Source organism: Camelus bactrianus, chromosome 19 (assembly GCF_048773025.1).
Source record: "Camelus bactrianus isolate YW-2024 breed Bactrian camel chromosome 19, ASM4877302v1, whole genome shotgun sequence".
Lineage (NCBI taxonomy): Eukaryota > Metazoa > Chordata > Mammalia > Artiodactyla > Camelidae > Camelus > Camelus bactrianus.
In genome coordinates this window covers 13,810,153-13,829,236 of record NC_133557.1, presented here as the reverse complement: position 1 = coordinate 13,829,236, position 19,084 = coordinate 13,810,153, and the positions used below count along the sequence as shown (strand labels likewise).

General features: G+C 46.1%; 2 protein-coding genes across 5 annotated transcripts in view; both read left to right on the top strand.

Annotated features, from left to right (window-relative positions):
* Positions 1-11,130, top strand: part of NDRG3 (NDRG family member 3) — a 60,635-nt gene extending 49,505 nt beyond the window's left edge. For 2 of the 4 annotated variants that reach the window (XM_074347248.1, XM_074347247.1), the window contains 8 exons: positions 287-390; positions 660-725; positions 848-899; positions 4,489-4,536; positions 7,042-7,077; positions 7,167-7,218; positions 8,421-8,459; positions 9,493-11,130. In XM_074347248.1, coding sequence (XP_074203349.1) covers positions 287-390; positions 660-725; positions 848-899; positions 4,489-4,536; positions 7,042-7,077; positions 7,167-7,218; positions 8,421-8,459; positions 9,493-9,674 — 579 coding nt within the window. In that variant the 3' untranslated portion in view covers positions 9,675-11,130. The remainder of the gene's footprint in view (positions 1-286; positions 391-659; positions 726-847; positions 900-4,488; positions 4,537-7,041; positions 7,078-7,166; positions 7,219-8,420; positions 8,460-9,492) is intronic. The other 2 variants (XM_074347250.1, XM_074347249.1) reach the window with 1 other exon arrangement.
* Positions 11,131-11,275: 145 nt separating this feature from the next.
* Positions 11,276-19,084, top strand: part of SLA2 (Src like adaptor 2) — a 24,967-nt gene continuing 17,158 nt past the window's right edge. Inside the window, exons 1-2 of the mRNA XM_010960770.3 lie at positions 11,276-14,019; positions 16,777-16,910. Coding sequence (XP_010959072.1) covers positions 16,820-16,910 — 91 coding nt within the window. The 5' untranslated portion in view covers positions 11,276-14,019; positions 16,777-16,819. The remainder of the gene's footprint in view (positions 14,020-16,776; positions 16,911-19,084) is intronic.

The window sequence follows — 19,084 nt, the reverse complement described above, 5'->3', positions numbered from 1 at the left end:
TTCCAAGTTTTTGTGCTTGACCTGGAGTTGATTAGCAACCTTTTCCATCACAGATTCTTTGGTGCCCTCATCCAACACAGAATAAGGCACTGAACCAGTCTGATGCAAATACAAAAAGATTTCAGCCATTCAGCCTACCAGTACATCATCAGTAGGCCCCAGGCTCTGTCCCATCTCCCATCATGGACAGGGAGCTTTGGCTTTGGGCATTGAGAATGCAAACCAAAGAAGACAGCCTTGAACTGTAGCTCAAAAGTTTACCTGGATCTTCTTTTGGTTGTTCTAGGAAGAGTTGCAGGCCAACCTGGATCTGATTCAAACCTACAGACTGCATATTGCCCAAGATATCAACCAAGAAAATCTACAGCTCTTCCTGGGTTCCTATAACGGGTACAGTTGTTTCCATTCTTTCACTTAAATGATGATGAGGCATCCTACCGAGTCCCTTTTTCCTGCTCTGTACCACCCAGGATGCCACTGACATGGCTACTTGTGAACAAAGTACACGGGGTGGGGGGGGAGGGTCCCCTCCCCTCATCAGGTGTGAAGGAAAGATAGTTTTCAAATTCCTTGATACATTTTGGCTTTCATAATCAGGAAGTAACCTGAGTTGCTATGATTTTACCTGAAAAGGGCCATTGCTTCCTTTGTTTCTGTAGACGCAGAGACCTGGAGATTGAAAGACCCATTCTGGGACAAAGTGAAAACAAATCAAAGACACTGAAGTAAGTCTCTCAGTCTCCCCACTAAGTTGCTAAATATCTTTGCCTTTGATAGACGAAGCCACTGTTCACTGGGGTGTACATGCTGCTTGCTGAGTGTCACGTCTTATTCTGCCTTTCCCCAGGTGTTCTACTTTATTGGTGGTGGGTGACAACTCACCTGCAGTCGAGGCTGTGGTAAGTCAGTCCTGATGTTGTGAAGACGAATGAGATGAAATGCAATAAGTTGCCTGTAACACACTGCTGACACACTAGAAACAGTTGGTAGATCCTAGTTTTTGTTATTTCTGATGACACCTACCAGGGTTTGCTCTTTGTTATCCAGTTTGGAAAACGAACTCCACTGATCACTCGGTTTCATCAGAAGGGATCAATACTACCCTTGATTGCTGCGCAGTTCACTTCGTGGCAAGGAGGACAACTAAACACTGTTTGCTTACTGTCCGATTTCTGGCAGCCTTGTCCTTCAGAAGCCACCAGAAATCTGGAACTGTATCAGCAGGCTGGAAGACTGCCGAGAGCCTGTGTGCTTTCCTCTACCTCTTTCTTGATCAAGCACATAGCACACTGGTAGAAATAATACATGCTTATTGTAGAAAATACAAGAAAATTGGCAAATAGGACAGGAGGAGAAATCATGATCCCATTGCCCAAAGACAAGCCACTGTCTTTAACATAGATTGGATGATATTAAATATATCCAGTTTTGTGATCTGATTACTTAAGACTATTAATAGCATTTTTCCATATTGTGAAGTCGTTATGTCTGTATAATATAAATGTCTTATAAATATACCCTCGTTTATTTAACCTCCTTCTACTGTTGATTATTTCTGATTTTGCACCATTAATAATGTTGCTGTTGAGCATCTTTACACAATCTTTGCCTGAATCTTTGATCAGTTCCCTAGGAAGGGGTGGAGTTAATGTGTCAAAAATCATAAACCTTCGTAAGGTTTTAATACATTTTCCTAGATTCCTTTTCAGAAAAGTCACAGTAGTGTGTTGCCACTGGCAATGTATGAGAGTGCCTGTTTCACAGCATGCTGTTCAGCACTGGACTTTGAAATTTTATTAGCAGTTAATTTGATTAAAAATCGTATCCCGCTGTTTTAATTTGCATTTCTTTAATTACTGATGAGGCTGACAGTTTTTCATAAGCCTGTTACCATTTGCTTGTCTTTCCTACAGGATATATAACTTAACTAAGTATCTGCATAAAAGTAACTGGTTTTCTTTGGCCACCTTCACTTCCACCCTATTTAGAGCAAAACGTTAGAGAGTAAAGCTTTTTGGAAACAGAATGTAATAATTAATCAGAGATGTAGATATAGATGGGAAGGTCGGTGGGCAAGGGGAGTGTTTGTAGGGTGAGATAGATGTGACAATAGAATATATTCACATTTCCCTGAATTACCCTGTAAAGCATCGAATGTCTAGTGTAAAATACATGGTGTGGCTTGAGCACAGAGGCAAATAACCCTCAGGTCAAAAAAAAAAAAAAAAAATCCCCAGAAGTAGTAAGTTTATAGCAATGATCCCAATTCATCAAGAAGGAGTTTTGTAAAAGTCAGTCTCTTCTGGCTAAAAAGGTGGAGCTACCTGCTACAAACATATCTATCAAAAACATTTTTTCATAAACGTGTACTTAAAACAGGAAAATAGTATTATTTTTAGAAAATACTTCCATCAGAAGTCTCTAATAATGATGAATTGTCTTTTTAAAATTGCATGGACTTACAGCAAGATTACCAAGACTAACATTGTTTTTCAAGACTATGTAAGTTGGCCAATACAGATAAGGTCTTTTTCTGATTCCACACCTTCAGTGTTCATAGAGAATTTCAGGAGCCCCTGTACCACAAACTAGATGCTCTTCTGTACTCATTCAAAACTAGCTCTCCTGCCAGAGCCTTTTATCCCATCGGTTGGTAGGGATAAGAGGGCTATTCTTGCATGGAAGAGCAGGAAGAAACTCCACAAGTTCTGGTAACTGTTGCTAGCTATTCTTGCTTACATATTCATTCAGCATCATTTTTTGACCATCTCCTGTTTGCTTGATGCTGTGGAGAATACAAAAGTCAGTAAGATGGAGTCTCTGCCTTTGGGGAGCTGTCGGAGAATAGACATGTCAAAAACCAGCCACTGTGCTTGGCCTGCCAGATACTGAGACTTCTTATAAAGTTACAGAAATTACAAAGTGATGAACTAAGGAAAGCATGATTTATTATATTAAATCTAGACTTGGGAGTTCATTCTTCCAAAAAATATTTACTGTATATCTACTGTGTTCTAAGGACTGTGCCTGGTAGTTAAGGATCCAGTTTTTACATTCCATCCTTTAGAGCACGTTCTATAATAAGTAAATGTGTATGTTTCTTTGTCACTGCCTGCATTGTCATCAGTATAGAGCAAAAACCTTACTTAAACCCAGCAGCAATCCCCAGAGTAAAAGTTCAGCTGGATTACTGGTTCTTGCCTAGGTAATTTTGGTAATTCCCTAACTGTGTCACTGCCTCTGCAGTTTGTCATACAGGCCACTGCTGGTTATTTTCCTAAAACAACTCAAATCCTGGCACCTCAGAAACCCTCCATGGCTTCTTGCCTTCCACAGTCAGCTCAAGTCTTCCCAGCCTCTCCCCGCAGCACATCCTCACACCATTCTTGTCTCTGTAGTCCCACACGTGCCCCGCACATTCACTTCACCCCCAACCCGGGGTCCTTCTGCTTTCCTCTTGACCCCGGAAGCCTTCGAATGCCTACCCCTTCTTTTTCTGTCTGTAGAAATACTTATTCCTCCTTCTATACTCACTCAGCTCAGAAGTAAAAATTTCAAGTGATCTCATTCTGCCTTGTATTACATTCTGCCCATTAGATTCCATACTCTTTAAGGCACAATGTTTTATATATGTGTGCTTGGGCAAGCATGTGCAAGGGAGAGATCCCGTTGATTGAGTTAACCGTAAAACATTGTTGAACCTAGACATTATCTCCCCAGAACATTTTCTTTGAGTTCCCTGTCTTTGTGGATGTGAAGGTACAAGATACCAAACATGTAAATATACAAGGTTGTAATTCTTAATTGTGCTGACTGCTGTAAAAGAAAAACCATTGAAGGATTCAGCTTAAATGGGGTAGCCAAAGATCCTGAGGCAGAATAGGGTCAAGGTGTAAGGAATGGCAAACCTGCTACCTTCAGGGCACAGGAAAGGGCTGAGAAATGGGCAGGGGAGGTGCAAAGGCTCTATCATTAGGGCCAGTTGTGCTGGGAAATCATTAAGATCCCAGCAGGTGACGCGGGCCACGGTCCAGTTCACTTTTTAAAGAAGTAGATAACTTGCTTCCATGTTATGTAGCCAGTAGGAGGAATTAGATTCAACATGTAGTTCTTTAAAGACTCTACTTATAACAGATTCAGAAAATGAACTTAGCCAGAATTTTTTAGATCTATTAAGTAATATCAGATATATTGGCAGGGAGGGGATGTAGGTGGGAAATAGCTCAGTGGTAGAGTGCATACTTAGCATGCACGAGGTCCTGGGTTCAATCCCCAATACCTCCCTTAAAAAAAAAAAAGCAAAGAAATATCAGATTATGAGTGCATCATATAAATATATCTCCCACTTTGTATTTTGGTAATTTCTTTGGCTGATCCAGCCATCTTCAGATGTTGATCTTGGAAGATAATTCTCATGCCAAGCTAGTTCTTATTTTTCTAACAGTTTGTACAATTGTTTTATTGTTTTCTCTCTCTTTTTTTTTTTAGGTTGAATGCAATTCTCGCCTGAATCCTGTAAATACAACTTTGCTAAAGGTAGTGTGTCGTCTTTCCTCATTGCCAACCATTAGTGAGTAAATTATACATGGTTTAAATTACTTTATTTCTGGAATAGTCGACCTTCTTTAAAAAAAAACTTTTTTTCCATATATTCTCATTGTAGAAGATCGGAGGAGGTGGGTATTATAGCTCAGTGGTATAGCACATGCTTAGCACACTTGAAGGCCTGGATTCAATCCCCAGTACCAACATTAAAAAAAAAGAAAAGAAAATCAAAAAATAGAGAAAAGAATGGAAATATAGAAAGAATAAAATAAATAAAAAGTACCCATGATCCTACCACCCAGAGGTAACCTTTGGTAAAAAAAATTAGTCTTTTTCCTATACATTTTTACATCACTAAGATTGTAGGCTGTTTATAGCCCTGTATCTGTTTTCCTCAACTTTTTGACGTATAAACATCTTCCCATGTCATTAAAAGCTTCATAAGCATTGTTTAATGTTGATATGAGAATTAAGATAATGGATGGAAATTCTTTACCTTTGAAATCCCCTTGTATTGACAAGGAAGCTTCCAGTAACATCTAATGATGAGGGTGGATGCATTTTCTTTATCTTAGGGCAGATGGAGAGCAACTCTTGTACTAGACTTCTAGGATTAGTATCAAGTTTCTCCCCCTTTTGAGTGTACCCCAGGCTCACATTTTTCTGAAGCTGCTAGCAAAATAATTTAATCAAACTTGACTTCATGGTTTTAATTTGGGTTAGTATAGATTTAAGTGCTGATCTTATGTTGCTTCCTGCTACTTTCTCAACCTGAAAGACCTCTGCTTTCTTCCTTTTCTCTTTGAAGTATAGTTAGAAGGGAAGTGCTGTCACCAGAAGCAGCCCCATAGTTCCTGGAAATATAGCATGAGGTTAATGCTCTGAGGTGACGAAACTCAGAGTGTTCTGGGGTCCAGGTGATTGATGAACTAGTCTAAAACATGAATGGTTTTTTTGAAAGTATGTGGTTTCAAAATAGCTTTTCACTGCAGATCTGAATCAGTTTTCCAAAAGCACAAAACTGAACTTTACAGTACCCATAGATGTGATTATTTCTGGGCAAAAATGCCCATCCACAACAGCATGATGGAACTGATTCTCTAACTGTTTGATAGGTATCCAGCTTGGAAATAGGCTTTCCCAATATTCTTTCTGCGTATGGGAACTATTTTATGGTTCTAATCAGATTTTGACTCCTAAAATGCCTAAAAATACAGCCTGGGCCAGTTAGTTCTGTTTTACACTTAAATCGGGTTAAATATTTGTTCCTGATCTTAGGCTTAGAATTTCAGGGGACTGACTATTCCTTGTTAACCTCAAATTCCTGTGCCTTCCGTGGCATTTCCATCTGTTGAATAACAGTCCACCCTCAAAGAAAGTTTTCATGCCAACGGAAGGAGACCATGGGGTTCATGTCTCTTTTTTTTAAAAAAAATCCCAGTCAGCCTGAATAGGCCACTGTCTGGGTATGGAATGCATAACAGCTGGAAGGAAGAGGGTGGCCTCATGGTTGGCCATCATGCCTTAGAGGCAGTGTTCTCTGCAGACTGGCAGAATCTGCATCACCTGGGAGTTTGTTAGAAATGCAAGTTCTTAAGCCCCAAACCTATTAAATCAGCATCTCTAGGGCGAGAAGTCAAGACTCTGAGTTTTAACAAGTCCTCCAGGTGATTCCAGTGCATGCTAACAAAACCCTACTCTAGAAGTCTTTGCAGAAGTGAGAAAAACGTACTGGAAAGATTTATGAAGTGAGAGACAGCCCCACAAATCCAGCTATGAAATGAAAGTGGCTGACCAAGCAGGTTGGCTGAATTTAGCAGCAGCATCTGACTGGAGACATCCCCTTAGTCGTGGAGTGAAGATAATACAAGAGTTGAGAGAGGAACTCTAAAAGCATGGTACCTTGAGAAGTTAGGATTGCACTGCTTGAGGACTCAGAAAGTAACATTCTCCAGTTGGAGGCCGAACCATGGTTGAAGGTAGTAGTTAACTTCACTATCACCCCAGTGGAAAATTCCTGACATGGGCCTGAAAGGCAGGCCCTGCACTACAGATTAATAAATATTGAATAATCTTCTCAGACCTACATCTAAGATTATATGCTAGGATTTAAATCTTTGCATAAGAGTGCATTGAGAGGGGAGGGTATAGCTCAGTAGTAGAGTGTGGGCTTAGCATGCCCAGCATGTAGAGGTCCTGGCTTCAATCCCCAGTACCTCTGTAAGTAAGTAAATAAATCTAAATTACCTACCCTCCCAGAGAAAAAAACTTGGAGGAAAAAAAAAAGAACTAGGCTCTTCGAATAAAAACAAAAACAAATAAAAAAGGAAAGAAAAAAATTAATGAGTGCATTGAGGAGATGGACACTTGGATGCAGTTAAACATTAAGTTAAGGAACTAAAATTTGATCTTGTCCTTTTGAAAGGACTCATGGATGTTCAGAGCACTTCCTGTAAGCGTAATTCTCAGCTGACTTACGTATTTTTCCTCTTCTAGATGGCAGACTGCGGTGGACTGCCCCAAGTAGTTCAGGTAAGGAGATTTTTTTGAAAACACCCATTTGATTCTAGCTCTCTGCCTGTGCAGAAATTGACTAATGCCTTCTTACTTTGTCCCCATAGCCTGGGAAACTCACCGAGGCCTTCAAGTACTTTCTGCAGGGAATGGGCTACAGTGAGTAGGACACAACTTTCTATTCTAGCAAAGACGTACTGATTATGGGGTCATTTTGATATCTGGGGAGCCCACAATTCTCAGGGCATAACCTCTGTGCTAGCCAGCCTGAAATCAAGTAGACACCAGGATGTTTATGGAACATTCATCTGTGCATATGTATAAAGATGAGCCGATGCTTATTCAGCACTTCACCTTGGGCCAGGCACTCTATAATCTTAACCCTAAGAGGTAAGTTCTGTTATTAGTCCCATTTTATGGAAGAGGAAACTGAGGCTCACAGAAGCTAAGCACCTTTCCCAGGGTAACAATTCAGCTGCAGAGCTGTGATTCAGACCCTGGCAGTCTGACTCTAGAGTTGATATTTTTCAATCACTGAAGCTTAGGCAGTCTTAGCTGTGAGTCTGAAGTTATTATTTACATTTAAACTCGGCTGGTTAATAACTCCTGGCCTAGAGAAACAAAATGGAAGCTCCAGAAGAAAATGGTAGTGTCCTCAGTTAAATCTCCTCCACCACAGGAGATGAACTTGCACAGTATTTGCGAGTGTATCCAAGGATGTGTCCGTATCGTGCTGCTGTCCTGGTCTCTTGTATTGTGAGACCCGTGAGCTTTCTCATTTGTCACAGAATATCCACATTTGCTCCTTTCTTGGAGTTGTGAAAAAAAGAAAACCCCTTTCACCCAGGTACAGAGCTCTTTACCCAGTAGGGTGATTTTTCTCCTGTCTTTGATATCAGTGTGGATAATGACCATTGAGCAGCTTCTCTGGGCAGCAGCTGGGCCCCTGGGTACAGCCCTCTACCTGGCAGGCAGACTGTGTATGTCTTGTCTAGAGTGGCTGTGTCATCCCTGTCTGTGAGCCACTACCAGCCAAGCCCACACCCATGTCTCTGGCTCGCTGGGAGGAGCAGAAGTCTGTCTCCTTTCCTAGGAAACAGCTGATCTTCCAGCCCATTTCTGATCCAAGCAGGTGGGCTGTTTATAGTGTGGGGGAAAACAGTTGCCTTTGACAATTTGAGTAAGTAACATCCAAATAGTTCCTGAAGCATCAATCAGCCTCACCTCTTTTCTGGGACCTTAAAATAAAAACTTTATCCCTGGCTTAGAGTGCTCTGTCAGTGTCTGCTAGGCAGCCAAGGTTGCCACTTGGCACTCTCGGGTCACTAACCTGCCTTTTCCTGTGTCCATCCTGCTTCCAGTCCCGTATGTGCAGCTCAGTCACCTGAGCACCGAGTCAGGTACCTTCCTTTGTGCCGGCCCCACCCCGCCTCCCAGCCATGCTCTCCCAGCTGCACTGGCTGCCCGCAGCATGTCCGCGGTTTTCCTGTGCAGTGAGAGCCCGATAGAACGTGGCTCGTTGTGCCCCGACACGGTCAGCCTGCAGGTCCAGGAGGCCCCCCAGGAGGAATGTAACAGGTAGAGTCACAGAAACAGCTGAACCTTTACAGGCAGAGCCCCTCTTGCATCACCACCTACTTACTGATCCTTGAGTTAACCCCCGGACACAGGATTCTAAGTCAGCCTGTGCCCAGAGAACTGTGGGTGATGGCATCTTTGGGCCCCAGCATTGAAGTGACAGCTGGGGAAGTGGCTTGTGCCTTGGAAAGATAGGCAGGGAGGTATTCCAGGTAAGGCCCTGTCCTGGCCAAGCTGGAAGGACATTATGGTCAGAGCAGTGGCAGAACAGGAGTCTGAGTTAAACACCCACCCCTGGAACTCTTTCTTGCAGGCAGCCTGTACCTCACTCTCTGTGCAGAAGCCAGCTCCAGGCCCACCTGCCTGCCCCTCCTACCCCTGCACCTTCCTACACGTCTTCTCCCCGGGTAGCAAGGGTAGCCTGTGGACACGGATGGTAGTCTCGTTGTATCGGGCTGGCACTGTGTTTGTGATACACCTTCATACTTGTGTGATTTGTTTTTCTTTTGGTTTAGTCTTGCATGCACTGCAGGTTTTGGTTACCTATTTGGGTTCCTTCCTAATCACTGTACAAATGGCGTGGGCATAGCTAAGAGGCTATACCCTGGACTTAGGTTTCCCCTTTTTCTGCTGTGGACAAATCAGCTGAGATTCCAGTCAGATCCAGAGGATTAAAGCAGCCTTGTCTAGAGCCCCTCACCCAGAGCCAATAATGCAAAGTCGGGGTGACGTGTCTTGTCCTGGTGTTCCCTTAAATGGGTTGGGAAACCACACACAAGGCCTTTGGTGAAATGTCTAGATTAGCTGAGCTTAACCAGGGCTCCATCCTATAGTCCTCTTGGTTCTTTCTTACAGTCCCGTCTGCCAGCATGACCCGGCTCGCCCGCTCACGGACCCACTCCACCTCGAGCAGCATGGGCTCTGGAGAAAGTGCCTTCAGCCGGTCGGTCACCAGCAGTCAGTCAGATGGGACTCAGGAGTCCTCTGAGTCCCCTGATGTTCCAGACAGACACCAGACCATGGAGGTGTCCTGCTGAGCAGATGCTCCTGCCCTGGACCATGCAAGTCCATCTTCCTTCCAACAACATGCCATAATTATATAACACTTCATCCAGCAAGCTGACATCTATCTTTAACTCCTGCATGGCCACTGACACTCTCTCTGATATCCTGGATCTGTCATCCTCTCTTGCCTGCCCACCCTCCTCTTTGTGTGTACCGAGAACCACTTCCATGCCATTACTGTCACATTCCAGCATCTTTAGCTGATCAGATCTCCATATCTTCTCTTGCCAGCTTTCCCCTCTACTTTCCCAACTATGTAGCTGAGAGTCTTTGATCCTGATGTATGTGTGTGAGCACGCGTGTCTGTGTTTGTGTGTGCATAGTTCTGTGGTTTTAGACATGCTTTCTTGTAGAGCTTCTGCAAAACACATACAAAAAAGGGACTTTTTTTTTTTTTTTTTTTTTTTTGCATTTTCAGTAGTGTTTTTAGGGGAAATACGCAGAACAGAGTTCTAGGTTGGCTAGGCCACTGCAGTCTCTTTCAGTTCGAAATCGGTCAACAAGATTTGCAGAGTGACTTCAGGAGAGAGCAGCTCTGAGGAATGCGGAAGATCATACTTACTGTTTGGACTATGGACGGACTGTGACCAATAGAGGAGAGCCTGTCTCATAGAGAAGCAGGCAGGGTGGCCAGCCACCTTCTCCTTCCAAATGAATTCACGTATACTGGTCTACAAATAAAGGGGAGGGGTATGTTCTGTTAGAAGCCCACGAACGATGAGGTTCTGATGCAGTGTGGAGTTTTTCCCAAGGAGTAAATGTGGCTTAACTACTGGGCTCTCTTAGCACAAGAAGGTGAAAAACAGAATTTCAGTCCTCTGCTCTTCTGTGCATAACTGTTGTCTCTGCAGCATCTGATACCGCATTCCAGATGTCCTCAGAGCCTCCTAGGGCTGAGATGAAGAATGTTTCTCCATCCCTCAATCCCCCCAAAGGGAGAGGTGTGGCCTGAAAATTAATGTAGATAATGAGGAAATGGTTGGGGAGAGAGGAACAGACGTTAACACAGTATCATGTTTGATAAGTTTAGCTTTGATTTTGGCAGACTTAATGGACAAAAAATGAAATTGAGATAGAACCCATTTCTCAGAAGGATTCTTAATCCTGTGAACTCCCTTTTGTAGGAGGGAAGGGGCCAATCTGTAAGGGCAGCCTGTCCAGGTTGAATTGTGTTCAGTCTGCTGCTGTGTGAGGGGGTCACAGCCACCCAGAGGGTTTCGCCCGGAGGAGAGTGAAAGCAACTGCCACACAGTAGAAGGCGCAGCTTTGAGGGCATCGAGACGTCAGCTCAGGGTTACACAGTTCTGATCTTAGGAAGGGGCTTTTCAGGCATAGCATTCGCTTTCTGCTCAGATAGGGAATGCATCACTCAGCCAGAGTACAACTTTTTACAGATTATGAAATAAAGCTGTATATGTCTCATTGTTACCCAGTGACTGGCGCGCTTCTCTCAAGCCACTTCCTGGGGCTCAGGGAGGGACGGAGTGACTGCGCCTGGGCTCCCTGCTGGGCATACTCACCTACCTGTTGATTATCCACCCGGCGACACCGTCCATTTAAAGTGAGGAAACCAAGACTTGGGATAAATAATTTGCCCGAAGCCCTACAAATAAATCAGCTGGGATTGAACCCTGAGTCCATCTGACACACCTGTATTCTGCTCAAATCAAAGCCTGTGAGAAGGCTGACTGTGTGGTTTGTGATGGAGGAGGAGAAACCCAGGTTTGGGAAGGCGTTCCTCATCTCAGTTCTGCTCTGTGTGTGCGGTTGCCGTGTCCCACCCCTCATGTAATCTGCAACCACCTGCCAGGGTTCCTCTAACAGACCGGGCTATATTTCCCCAGAAAGGTTTGTCTTTGTAGCCTCCAAGGATAATTTCAGCAGGCCACCATCTCAGGTCAGTTTTGAATGATCCCAGAGGCTACCAGTACATCCAGATTGCTGTGTCTGTGGGAGATGCTGTGTCGACCTGCCTATCCTGGTAGAGGAGAGAAAATGGATGCACCCAGGTAAATACAGGTCATCACGCTGAGTTCCTGACCAAACAGGCCAGTACAGAGCTGGGGGTGGTCTGATGGCCACAGTTGCTCAAAGAAACACCTTGCTCCAGCCTTCTTGGCTGCACATTAGCATGGATGGTTGCCTCTTTCCCCCTTAGCTTCGTGCCTGGAGTCAGGCCCCAACTGGCTACTCCTGACTGGTCCTTGCCATACTCATTCTTTTATTTCCTTTTCTCCTATTCAGTCCAAAAGGAAATTTGGGGTGCCTGCTTTGTAAGAGGCAAGGAAGTGGCTAGGTAGGTGCTACACAAGATGACTGTGTAAAGCTTTTCCGTATAAATTGTTACCCAGTTCTCATGGCAACTCTGCAAAGTGGGCAGTGCCTTTTACAGACAATAGCTGAGGACAGTTTAGTGATATGGCCAAGGAAACCTAGCTAGAAAAAGTTCCCAGTTCTTGCAAAATCAATGCATTTTCCTACTTTGCTAAACATTTTACTGAGCATTTCTGCAGGCAGGCCCTTCACCTTCCTATATGTTCCTCCTCCTGACCCAATAAGATAGACACTATTCTAATTTGATGGATGAGAAAACAGGCCCAGAGGTAACTAATCTACAAATGGTCACAAAACTAATAAAGCAGCAGATCTAGACTTTAAACTTTATAATTCTCAGGTGCCTCCCTGAGTGAAACGGGAGAGGATATGGTGGGATGTTTTCTAAGACCAGAGATGGCCATTTCCTACTTCCTTCCTCATTCACGGACCCCTCCTTGAGGACAGTCTGAAGTCGGCCTGTCAAATGAAAAGATGTACATCAGAGTGGTGTGAAGTCAGTAGCAGGAGGGTGGGCCTGTGATCAGTTCCCTTCCAGCCACAGGCCGCATCCTTGAGCGTCCATCACCCACTCTAACATACTGGTTAGAACTTCGTAAAGAGCTTACGCCTCCACTCTGGCTCCCTCAGCTCTCCACGCCAAGTGCTCAGGGAGTTCAACCTCAAACCAGCCCTCCCCTAGGGAAAGGGTGAACCTGAGCCCAGGTGTGCTCAAGCTGGCGAGGCCCCAGAAAAGGCTGCGTTGTCAGTGAAATCATGATTTTGTGTTAAAAGCATCTCTCTCCAGGATTGCTAAGCCCCCTAACAGGGAGACGGTGAGTGCGTGTGGTTATTTAGATTCTAATAAACTGAGGTTTTATTAATTTAAATTTTAATGACCAAAGTTAAACATACCAATTAAAGGCAGTTCTGTCAGAGATTCTTTATCCCAGCTGAGTGATTCTCAAGTTTAGGGTGTGCATCAGAATCACCTGGGGGGCTTGTGAAAACAGGTTGCTGGTCCTCCATCATGGAGTTTCTGATTCAGTAGGACTGAGATGGGGCCTGAGAATTTGCACATCTAATAAATTCCCAGAAGATGCTGGGGCTGCTGGCCTGGGGACCAGACTTGAAGAACCACTGTCCAGACCCTGCTGCACAAAGTGTGGTCCCCAGACCAGCAACATGGGCAGCACCTGGGAGTTATCAGCAATGCAGAATCTTGAACCCCACCCAGACCCACCAAACCAGAATCTGCTGTTTCACCAGATCCCCAGAGGATTCCTATACACATGAAATGTTGGGACACATCACCCCAAGGCAGTCCTTCCCATACTTGCCAATCAAAGGAATCTCTTGGCATGTTTAAGATTCAGATTCCTGGGCTGCTCCTCTGGTTACTTGGATTCAGAAGATGTGGGAGGATCCTAGACTAACAAGCTCCTCAGGTGGTTATTATTACCTGATCATATGGCAAGCATGGGGACCTCCTTCTCATTTATTTTGGTTCTATGTTCCTTGGATCAGACCAAGCCACAAAACCAGGATCATGACGAGGCAGCTGCTTCTCCCCCACAAACAGGAACTTGGGGAAGGTGGCTCCTCGATGGTCTGTGGTGCCGTCAGAGGAAACGAGTGGCTGTGAGAACCACAGAGCCTGCAGATGCGAGCCGGGAGCCGCAAGGACCCTGCAACAGAGCTCAGAGAACCCTGGGCCTGCTTCCCCACCTGGCCGTGCTTGGGAAAACTGCCTAGTTGGAGGTCTCTAAGGAGCACGGGGCTCCTGTCCCATCCCAGGGGTACAAACTGCTGACCACAGGCAGGAGCAGAGCTATCCAAAGCAATACTGAGAGCCTCTCCATGAAGATTCTTCCAGACTGAGAGAGTTCTGGATGGCCTAGGACTAAGAACTTCCAGCAGGATCCTCCCAAGGCCCTAACCTCTCCAGCTAAAGCATGCATCTTAGCCGAGCCCTCGCCCCAAGCCTCTGATGGCAGGAAACCAGTAAGTATGCTCGTTTGTGTTTTTCAGTGGCCTTGGGGCTGTGAGGAAGGATGGTCCCCTAAAGATGGGGAGTAGGCTTAATGGTTGGGAAACAAGCTCAAGAAGAGGGGAAACGGTTTCACTGAGGCTGTGAGAGGGGTGGTTTCTGAGGGTCCTCCTCTCCCCCTTTGCCTGTCCCCTGCGGAGTAACATTGTTCCCTCCGGCTTATCTTCATGCCCCTTCTGGTCCCATCTCAGTTACCAGCTTGCTGTGTGACTTTGGGACCCTCTCTGGGCTACAGCCTTACAATGTCAGTGGATAAGGTTGTATCTCTGAAGACACGTTCAGCCCTAGAGTCTAATAGTTCCTCTCAAAAAGATGATCGAAATTTCTCAGTTGAGAGGGAATTCTCCCTTTAGCTCAGCCCAATTTATCACTTACCTCCACCTCTGAGAAATTATCTTCAGAAGCACAAAAGACATGGATTGTAGATCCAGCTCTGCATTAACCAGCACAGGAAAGTGAGCACGAGGTTACCCACTCTGGGCCCTGGTCATTGTACTTGAAGGGGATTCAAACCTCTCAGAGGGTCAAGTGAGAAGATCAGAACAATGTGGGCCATGTGCTGACCTCAGCTGCCTTTAACCCTTTCCTTCCACCCATGCCTGGGTCCCCTAGAAAGTGCCTAACATATAGTTAAATTTTTCAAATACTTACATCATTATGATTAGTTCTTTCAAAAGTTTGGGCCAATACTCCTCCTAGCCCTGCCAGCCCATGGTTTTCATTTTGCCCCCAGGAGGCTTCCCAGCCTTGACCTGACCAGGTGAAGGCAGCTGGCAGAGTGCTAGGGGGCTGCCAGCCTCAGTGCAGGGCTCTCCTCCCTCCCTCAGGCCCAGCCCCCAGTTCCACCTGCAACGGGAAGAAGTCTCTGCATTAAGTGTGGTTGGTGACAGTGGTGACTTTGTCTTGCTGAAAGACGGGAAAGGAAACTGATCTTGTCAGAGAACACAGTCTGTGCCAGGCTTCTCGACTTCTCCTCACAACCCTGTGGAGTCTGTATTGTCCCCAGTTCACAGATGAGACTCAGAGAAGTTACATGCTTTGCCTGAGGGCCCATAGCTCGAGCTGGGTTGGTCTGAAGTAATCACTTGTGCTACCCAGGAACGATCTCTCCCAGGGATTTTCTGGACCCAGTGTCTGCACAGTTAAGCATATGGCCTGTACCTCCTTCCCAAGGGGGAAAGGAAAGGCTGGGGAGCAGCAGGGATGTTGATAACCTGACCTGAAGGAGTCCCTAACATGGAGGAAACCAGAGAGACCTTAGGAGGTGGCAGCACCGTCCCAGGCTGCCAAGGCTTCAGGATCCCAAAGTCTGAGCAGGAAGTGGCTGCCAGGAGCCCCCTCCTAATGGTGGGCCTGTTTTGTATTAAAGGGCTCCTGTTCCGTGAATACTGAACAGATACCTTTATCCCCGTGTTGATGACTCAAGACTGCAGATAGCTGTTCCCCGCTCTGAGGCAGGAAGGAGCTTTACTCCTCAGACACAATGGCCTGTGAGGCCATGGGAGTCACTCCATGATCATGACAGACATCCATCCTCAGCCAGGCAAGGGGAAAGGTTCAAAGGCAAGGACGGAACCTCCTGTGTCACCAAACTGGTGTTAATTGTGCCTTGTCTCTAGTGAAAAGACAAACTGTCTGAAAGAATGAAACCACCTCCTTGAAACATTTGAGTATGTACAGTGTTTGGAAAAATCGTCCTTTCCCGGGAAACCTGGGAATTTAGAATATACTAAGGGTAAAACACCTGTCTGAAGAGCTATAATTACTTTAGTTAATGTGCATCAAGTGCCTTCTGTGGGTGAAATGCTGAGGAAATGGGCAGAGAGGTCCTTGTCCTCAACAAGCCACAGAATGACGGCTGATTAAACAAGCACTCCAATATGCAAAAAATGACAACTTGGACAGGAGCACAGCGGGGAGCCGAGGGAGAAGAGGGAAAGCTCCCAGGAGTGGCCTCCGGTGAAGTGACATTCAGGGCGTGAAAAAGGAAAAGCAGGTCCTGGCCAGGCTCTTCACATACGTTATCTCTCAGACCCATATGGTGGGTACTGTTATCCCCATTTTTCAGACGAGGAAATGGAGGCAAAGAGAGAGGAAGTGGTTCAACAACCAATCCTGTAAAGCCTTGCAAGTCATCATGGTGTCATACAGTCTCCCTGGCATCTTACTTTGCTACGTGACACCAGTAACTGTGTGCTTAGTGTCACCTTCGCTTGTGAGACACCAGCTCCCAAGCCCTCTAGGATCCCCCTTGCCCACCTAGCTGTGGATCCTGGTTTGCCTGAAGTGAACTCTGTCTTGTCATTGGCCCCTGCAACCCAGGGGCAGAATGTGATCCCAGAGCCATAAGAATAATCAGCAAGGCCTGGAGGGGGGTTCAGAGAATGCTTCCTGGGGAAGTGTGGGATCCAGGTGGGCCCAAAAGGAGAAAAGAACATTCTAGCCAATGGGAGGGGGCTTCGAACATACAAAGGCCCAGAAACATTATGGAGGATGGCTACAGCATAGAAGAGATGGGATGCAGAGAAAACAGGGTCTGGTTTGCAGAGAGACTTCAGAGTCTGGTGGAGGGGGCTGGAGACTGGTCCTGATGGGAGGGATCTCATTCGCTGCGTCAGCAAGGAGGTCAGCAGGGCTGAGCTGGGGAGGGAGGGTGTCTGGGCACCAGGTTGGGAGCTATGGCTCTGTCCCCATTACAACATCTCTTTCAGATTTCTCTTGGCAATGTGCTTCTGAGTATTCTGCTGAAGAACGATGGGAAGTCAGCCCAGCAGGGGGAAAACCATGCTAAGCCCAAGCTCCAGCCCTTCTGTGGGAGGCCCGAGTCCTGAGCCCATGCAAGCAGGTAGGCTGTGGGCCTCGGGGCAGCCAGGCCCTTCCCAGGCACCGTGAGGCTGTGCAAATGCAGACATCGCTGCCTCTGTATACCAGGCCCTCCCTGTGAACCACACAGTCAGGCGCTCTGCTCTTGGGGAGCTTACATGTTAGTGTGAGAACACTGAACCAGATAAACTAGAAAATGTGAGAGACTGACAGAAGCTAACCAGCGTGGTGTGATGGTCCCCCTGGCATCTCCCCCGGCTTCCCTCCTCAACCAGTTTATTTGGAGACTGAGCTGCAGTTGTAAGACCAACCTACTTCCGTAGCTCTCCAAAGCTGCACTGTCTGTCGTGACAGCCACAAGCCATAAGCAGTTAATTTAAACCAAGATTAATTAAAATGAATTAAAGTTAAATAAATGTTCAGTTCCTCAGTCACTCCAGCTGTGTTTTAAGTGCTCAGTAGCCATGTGCAGCTAGTGGCTACCTTCTTGGACAGCACAATTAAAGAACATTTCCATCATCACAGAAAGTTCTGTTGGACAGTGATGCTCTGAAGTCTCCTCTTATCCTGAGAGGTGCTGTGAAATACTTGAAGCAAAGTTAGAGCTATGGTGGTTGGAAAAACTGAGTTCATACAATGCACAGGCTGAACCCATAACTGGGAACTTTCTAAGGTAGGCCTGACTAAAAATGCCAGTTTTTAAGGACATTTAGGCAATCAAAATATCTTGCAAATTCTAATATTTTGATGTCAAAACAGTCCACAAACCCTTTCTCAAATCACATTGTGATTTGGGGTTTTGATAATGTATTGATCAGGGTTCTCCAGAGAAACAGAACCAATAGGGTATGTGTGGGCGCGTGTATAGGAGAGAATTTAAGAAATTGGCCCATGCAATTGTGGGCAATGGCAAGTCTGAAATCTGCAGGGCATGCCAGCAGACTGGAGACCCAGAGAAGAGCTAATACTGTGAAATTCCAGAGCTGAGGCTGGAGGCGGGATTCCCTCTTCCTCAAAGGACCTCGGTCTTTTTCTCTTAAGGGTATCAACTAATGGATTGAGGTCCACCCACTTTATGGAGGGTCATCTGTCTTATTCAAGGACTACTGATTTAAATGTTAATCTCATCTAAAAAATAGTATTGCATTAACATCCAGACTGGTGTTTGACCAGATATCTGGGTACTGTGGGCTAGCCACGTTGACACGTAAAATTAACCATCACAGATAACAAGATTACTCTAAACCAAGCAGCACTTTTTAGGAGGAAGGACATGGCCACACACTTAAGCAGAACTAGAAGGCTGCAGAGCCAAATATCCTGATGTCTGTGTTTGGCAGGAGCTGTCCCCAGTCTGAAAACTCCTCTGCAATAGCTGGGGCTTCTTTCCCACTCAGCCCCCACCCTGGAAATCTGCATCTCCCAATACCAGCCTCTCCCAGGCCCCACTGTCATTGACACCCTCAGCCCCTGCTAGACTCCTGCTGGAGAGGCATCTGCCTCCTTTTAGCCACTCTGTTTGCACTGAGAGCCTGGGGCCCACCTGCAGGAAGAGATCTGGAAACCACACAGACCTCTACCTCATTTCCTCTAAATCTAGCCACAGGCAGCAGCCTGAGGCGGCTCTGAGTCATGCCCAGGCTGCTGAGAGGGATGACCCCACCCCCACCGCAGCAGGTGTCCTGGGGCCCTCCCTGCCTGTGGGAACTGAGGGGAATTGCGTTCCCCTCTGCCAGGGTCTCCATGGAAAGGATGGGGCTCTCTCAGTAGTTCTACCGCTGGTCCCAGCAGGGATATGGATTTGGGGCAGCTCCTTTGTCCATCAGCCTTGTACCCATCCATAATCTTCCAAAACTCTGCCTTGTGCCAGGACCAGGGGATACAGCAGTGGACAAGACAGGCACAGCCCCTGTCTTCAGGGACAATCAAGACCCAAAGACAGGTAGTTAATTACAACCAGTAGTCAATTAAAATTGTGTTAGATTTTGGTGATGGTGTTTAAAAGGACTGACCGAGAGTGTGTGCTGAGGGGCTCGTCACGGGAGGGACATTTCATCCAGGGAGTGAAGGATGAAGGTGACTCAGCCACCAGAGAGGACCAGTCAGAGGAGCACATATGCAGCTCAGTGGCTCCTAGGGGTGAAAGGCCAGGGCTTCCAGGAGGCGGACGGGCCCATCTGGCCACCTGGCTCCATT